The 6,616-nt window shown below is 41.8% G+C and overlaps 2 protein-coding genes across 2 annotated transcripts; one reads left to right on the forward strand and one right to left on the reverse strand.

Annotated features, from left to right (window-relative positions):
- Positions 1–94: 94 nt before the first annotated feature.
- On the forward strand, positions 95–3,700 carry LOC120288434 (protein RER1A-like). Its single transcript, XM_039302416.1, has 3 exons — positions 95–211; positions 2,046–2,224; positions 3,442–3,700. Exons 1-3 carry the CDS (start codon positions 95–97, stop codon positions 3,611–3,613), a joined length of 468 nt encoding a protein of 155 aa, XP_039158350.1. The 3' UTR covers positions 3,614–3,700.
- An 826-nt stretch (positions 3,701–4,526) lies between these two features.
- LOC120288068 (UPF0481 protein At3g47200-like) lies at positions 4,527–6,616 on the reverse strand. The gene has a single exon (XM_039301372.1). It carries the CDS (start codon positions 6,401–6,403, stop codon positions 4,781–4,783), a length of 1,623 nt encoding a protein of 540 aa, XP_039157306.1. The 5' UTR covers positions 6,404–6,616; the 3' UTR covers positions 4,527–4,780.

The following is a 6,616-nucleotide window of genomic DNA, read 5'->3' on the forward strand; positions in this document are numbered from 1 at the left end:
CGGCGAGGATTGCTGGCCCTTGTCTAGTCCTTGATGACCCTACCAGCCATTATTGTCACCCCATTGACCCTTGCCCCGATCTGGGGGAGGGTTGATGGCCCTTGGACTTATGGATGAGGGTGGGGCGAGGGTCGGCGAGCGTTGCCCAGATTTAGGAGAGGTTCATGGCCCTCTCCCATTTCTGGTGAGGGCCTATTGGCCCTTGCCTCTGGTCGGTGAGGGTCATTGGCTCTTACCCAAGCACCAGTGACCTCGCTCCCCCATCAGCGATAGGTGGCGGTCATAGGCAAGAGGGAGCCCTTCCTCCTTTGTGTTTCTTTATTTTATTTTATTTTATTTTATTTTATTAGTTTTAGTTTTTTTAGTTTGTTTTTATGGAAAGAAGAAGAAAGAAAAAAAGGAACAAATTAAAAAATTTAGAAGACGAAATTGCACTTCACCAAATAATGAGTTTAGGTACTTCTTTGAGATTAATATAGTCACTTTAGACTCTTATTTGAAATAAAATTCACTTTAGGCCCTTATTTGAGAGAATAATGATATTTCAAGTTCTTTTTTAGAAATAATATTTATTTTAGGCTCTTATTTGAGTTAATGAAGACATTTCATGCTCTTATTTAAAATTTTCCCTTTTTCATGTTTAGGCTTGTAATTATTACTCATCTAGAAAACCAACATCAACCACGACTTTTGAAGACCTAACTCCTCAAGCTATGTTTGTAGTTAGGATAAAATTCATGATAGAATAAATTTTATCATAACTTGCATTTGGTTCTTGTCTAAGATAGGATAAAGTCAGATTTAAAAAGGGATATAGTTTGAATAATATTATCTTATAGGGGAGATGGGATAATGTAGATAATATTTCTAATATTCGAAATATAAAAGTTATTTTGATCAAATAACAAACTTCTTAAATTAATAAAATTAAAATAATATTTGAGTATACATAATATTTGAATTCTAATATAAAAATTCAAAATAACTATAATTTTTTTTATTTGTTCCTATTTTCATTTATGTATTTGAATTTCTTTTTATCTTATAGTATAAATTTATACATATTTCCTATTTATATTTATTACATAATTTACTTATTTTAGGTATATTAGTATAGTTTAATATATAATAAAATTTTATTAGAGAACTATGAAAGGGGAAAAGAATTAAAAAAGAGGGAAAATAATTAAAAATAGAAAATAAAAATAAAAATAAAGTAGGCAGGGGTGTCGTGAAAGATTTTTATCATTTCTATTTGCGCAATTTTCAGGTTCATTTACACTGATATATCATTCATATAAAAAAATGGACAGGATGGATATGAAAATTTTCCACTTTATTATCGTGATTTATCAAATAACAGATAAGATATAACAAGATTCTTGAATTTTATGTCATATCCTATCTATATAGAAATCTAGATGATCAAATGCATCCTCAAAGTTTTATTTTAATCTTTAAGGAAAAAAGTAACAAAAAAGCCATAAACTTATCGCAATTGTGTCGATTCAATCATAAACCTTCAATTATGCTAATTGAGTGGTGCTAATTGACTGCTTCTAATCAATTCTGGCCAAAAATTGCATGATGTGGATGCTGACTATTCTAAGTAGTACTATCATTATTGATATCGATTTTTTTATAATACTATAATTTTTTTTTTTGGAATTTTTATTTAATTTTTCTTTTTTTCTTTTTCTTTCTTTCTTGGGCCCTCACCTATCACGGGGTGAGGGCGCAAAGGCACTCGCCGGATCTGGGCACAAAACTTATTCCCATATAGGACAAGGCTACTTCTAAAGCCCGACCCGAGTATTCCGTACACAAAGCTATTCCTATATTGGGCAAGCCTTGGCAAAAAATTGGGCCCGATCTCTATGGGCCCGGCCCGAGCCCATCAATTGATCATTCCGGTCACGACCGACTCCCGCCGCCCCACCGCCGCCGCCGCGTCGCGGTGGGCGTTCGCCGTCCCGAAGCGGATTCCAGCACCTCCCGGACAAATCGGTGCCGTCGTCTCGACGCTGGCGGTGGCGTGCGCGTAGCTCGTCCGGGGCTACTTCGTGAGGGGCATCTACATGCTGAACCGGCTCATCGGCTTCCTCTACCCTCAGGTCGATCCGGAGCTCCAGGAGCTCGCCGACGGCGGCGGCCCATCCCTCCCCACCCGCGGCTCCGACAAGTTCAGGCCCTTCGTCCGCCGCCTCCCCGAGTTCAAGTGTTGGTAGGTTTACTGGTTGGGATCGCTTCGCATTATTATTATTTTCGATTGAGAATTGCGATCGGGTATCAATTGGATTTGGTGGACATGATCTGCGTCATTTCGGGGGCGAAAGGTGGAAATGTGTGTTCCAAATATTCTGAATTCGAGGTATTTTTGGGGTGGAAAGACTCGTTGTAGTTGATGATTTGTGCCTTCAAGTTTGGATAACTTGGAGGCAGACGGTGTAGATTGAATTTGTGAGAGATTGGTAAAGTTCGTGTTTTAAACGTTTGGGGAGGGTTTTGTGATGCTTTTCAATTGAAGACTGATCCTAGTGTTTCTCAGGGGGAGTTCATTTTGGGGGCAGTTTGGTGTTGGTTATTACCTTTTGCTCCTGATTGGATTTGTTGGAATTGATCTACTTCATTTCGGAGGAGAAAGATGGAATTCTGTGTTCTGACTTCAAGTGGGAGAATTCAATTGGCGTGATGATTTTTGCCTTCAATTTGGATTTCTTGGCGGAAATGGATAGTTTTAAATTTATGAGAGATTGGTGAAATTGGTGTTTATCAAGTGTTTTTTGCTGGGTTGGGGAGAAAAAGAGGCGCTGGAGGTTCATGACTAGATTCAAAATCTGGCAACTGAAGAAGTTGAATGATGTGGAAGCATCATGGTTTCGCGCTTTCATTTTGTTATCACAGAGCGGTCGCTTGTTCTCGACTTGAGACTGGTTTGAAAAATGCTTGCCATGATGTAAAAATGCCTTTTTGATGTGATCTTACTGTTCCAGCATTCTTGATCTGCTTTGTATACATTCTTTCTTTCCAATTACATGCAGATGTTTGAGTTTATTCATGAGGTGTTATTGAAATTGACAATCTAAAGTTGACTCCAGCAGTGAATTGAGAAGCTCAGATTCCCCCTGTGATGATATGTTTGTTTTATGTCCTTTCAGATGTACAGCCTTCCTTTTAACAATCTTTGATTGGCAATATTCTTGTCATTTAATTGATTCAAAACCAAACGATGTTCCGCACTGAATCGAGAATGTCATACAATAATTGTTCAACTCATCAGTCTCTATAGAGGGTCTTATTAGTTTATGCTTTTGAACATTCGGATTTTGATCTGCTGATTGCATTGGTTCCATTGAGAGAGCTTATGGTTTTATACATTCACTTCCTGCTTAGATTGGATGGTTGCTTATTGAACATATTCTTCTTGTCTCTCAATGGAAGGTTACAAATCACTTGGGCATTTGTGATTGCTTTCGTGATGACGTTCTTCAGAGTGTTCGACATACCTGTATTCTGGCCCATACTCCTTTTCTACTGGGTCATGTTGTTTACGCTTACAATGAGGAGGCAGATAATGCTTAATACAAATATGTCCCATTTGCTAGTATCCTGAACCTTATGTTCTCTCTTTTTCCTGCATGTATGCTTCTGCAATTCTTTGGTATGTTGCTTATTTTGCCTTTTGACTCTACTTCTTTTTCATCAGGACTACGATGGAAAGAGAGCATCTTCAACTGATAGTGTGAGCCTTCCAAGGGATTAAATATTTCGAGTTTGATCTATCTATAGTTCTCAAGTAGGCTTCTCTTGTCCCTGGTGTCATGGCAGCAGATGGAGCTTTCACACAGCAAAAGATTGGCTCAAAGATTATTTTGTCATGTTGCCTGATACTCCACCCTTCTGAAAGAGATCTTATAGATAAGCCTACAGAAATCATCATGGAAACTTCTCAAGAGGAGTGAATTTAATGTAAATTTTCTGTCTTAGCTTTAGTAAGGGGTAGTCCCAATTTGTTCCTTAGACATGGCATTTTTTGTGTTGCTGTCATTTTAATATAGCTGACTTTCTTAGTTCTCTTGTCACCTATTATGTCTTTGTCTCCGTTTGTCTTTTATTAACTGTCCCTTTCACATTTTGGTTCATGGCCGATTTATGAGATGATTATTAGCTTCAAAATCCTCTTGGTGCTTGAAGGAGGATGATCATCTGTGTCGGATGTCTGTACTTGCAGGTTCATTGAGCAAGGATTCCATAGCATTTATTGGTAATGGTGTTGTTTTACCTTTTGCTGGAAGCTAAGATTGTTTATGCTCTCGGGTAGACAATGAAAGTGTCAGCCTTGGCCAGCTCGGAGTCCCTCTCCTGTTTGCCTTTCATGAGTTCACATTACATATACTGTCCGCAATGATCTTTTCTGATTTAAGATGAGAGGGATTGCCAGAAAGCTGATTTAAAGATGCTTGTGGAGTTGTTAGGAGGCTTGGAGTTTTGTTCTAATGGCATGAGGCTTTTAGGAATTGGTAGAACAAATCAATTTGCATACAAACCGTTAGGACATTCCGGCAGGACTCGCATCTCAGCCAAAACTGATACTTGTACAAACTGCATACTTGTTGCTTCCCTTTCTGTAGCTTACAACTCTGTTTCAAATTGCAATACAAGGAAAAGAATTAAAAAAAGAAAAAACAACAGATTTTAATGAAATTTTGTGTAAAATCTTTCAGGGGCATGTTCTGTGGGAGGAAAACTGAGCGAGAACTAATCTGAAAAAATGCGAAGATCAAGAGCCCGGCCTGTAGTAGGCATAGACTCCATAGAAGGTCTGTGTCAAGGTAAGCACAAGTAAAACGAAAGCAGCAATGACAGAAATGATTGCCCAGGGACTGCTGAAGTAATTGTGCTTGAGACTGGCTCTCCAGGCATTCCACCTATGGTTGTAATACCTGTTCACCTCCACAGACAGTGTAGAGAGGTAACTGTCATTGATGTCGAAGACCACCTCCTGGCAGAGTCGGTTGAAGAGGTCAGCGACCTCTGCATCACTCCCAAGCCAGTGCTCGATGATCCCGCAGTAGTGGAGGTACCCGACGTCCTCGGGTGAGTTGATCAAGTTGTCCATGAAGATTATGTACGAGGTGATGTTGTTGCTGCAATCGAAGTGAGACTGCTCGAAGGCTATCAAGTTGAGGAAAAGCGACCTTGTCCCATCATGGATCAGAAGCCGTGGAATCCAGAGGATGCCATCCTTGAACTGGATGTCCCAGAACCTGTCCGTCTTCCTCTTTTTGAACTTGATCCCGGCTTCCCGGAGCTCTGTCACACAGTGGATGAGCTGTTGCCGCCTCTTATCAGCGACCCGGTTTGAGTGCGACCATCGCTTGATCCATGTCCTTGGCTCTGGCTGCGGGCCCGAGCAGAGAAGGCTTCGCCGGAACACTTCAAGACAATGGAGCTCACCCTGGTCAGATAACGGGTCAAAGGCAGTGGTGTAGCCGAGAGACTCCAGCCTGTTGCGTCTAAGCTTGGTCAAAGGCTCGTCTGTTGGCATCAGAGGGTCGAAGAAGCGGAGTGCCAGCTTGGCAACAAGACCCTTCTGGTTGGGGTCGCCAAGCTGGAGGCCGAGCAGCTGGTCTAGTATGAAAAGAGGGATCTGATTCTCAAGCATGATCATGTCCCGCTGGATTGTGTGCATCGATCCCCGCATTGAGAAGATGGGGTCATTGCGAGGGTATCCAAGTTCCTTGAACCCCTCAGCAACTCCCCGGAATAGCTCGATCACGAAACACCCATCAAGAACCATCATCTCCACAAACTCGTTACTGCTCATGGATATAGTCCCCTCGTAGCAGGCACGAGCTTTCTCCTCGACCACCTTCACCGCATCTAGATAGAGGCTTATCTCATGACCAGTGCGCCTAAGGATGCGGTGGAGGCAGCGCCACTTGTGCCGGTCCATCTGACGGAGGCGCTTCTTACCATGGTGGTATGGCCCGAGCGAGACAATCTGGGGGATGTAGGCCTTGTCCTCACCATCTTTGAGATATTGCGGGATCCGATAAATGGAGAGCTTTGCCCATGAGCAGGCCTCGTCGTCCTGGCAAGCTTGCTCGAGCTTCTCTCTGATGGAGATGACCCATTCGGACTCAGGCAGCCTCGGCTCTGCTTCTGAGATGTTTTCGCCCCCTTTGTTCTCGACAACGACCTGTAGAGCCTCGGATGGTTCTTGCTGTAGCTTGAGAAGCTGGTGTTCCTGAGGCTGCTGTTGTTGCTGGTTGGGGTGATCTATTAGTTTTCTGGATGCATTGGAGGTTGATTTATTGGGGAGTCCAGATTCCACAGTTTCTCTGAGCTTGAGGGTGATTAAGTACCAACTCAAGAGCTCTCTGTTGTAAACGGCAACCATTTCTTTTGCCTAACGTTTCTCTGCCTTTGCCTTTCCTGGGTTTTGATCTTTGAATTGATGCTTTCTAAGCCCCCGCCCACACGCGCAAAAGAAGAAAGCAGAAGTGGTTTTTTAATGGCCAGGGAAACTGGAACAAAGGAGAGATTTTTCCAACATCGAGATTCAAAAGGAGCTTGATGCTTACTTTTTCTTCATTGATTCTTATAGATGAAG

This window comes from Eucalyptus grandis, chromosome 9, assembly GCF_016545825.1.
Source record: "Eucalyptus grandis isolate ANBG69807.140 chromosome 9, ASM1654582v1, whole genome shotgun sequence".
In the NCBI taxonomy this organism is placed as follows: Eukaryota; Viridiplantae; Streptophyta; class Magnoliopsida; order Myrtales; family Myrtaceae; genus Eucalyptus; species Eucalyptus grandis.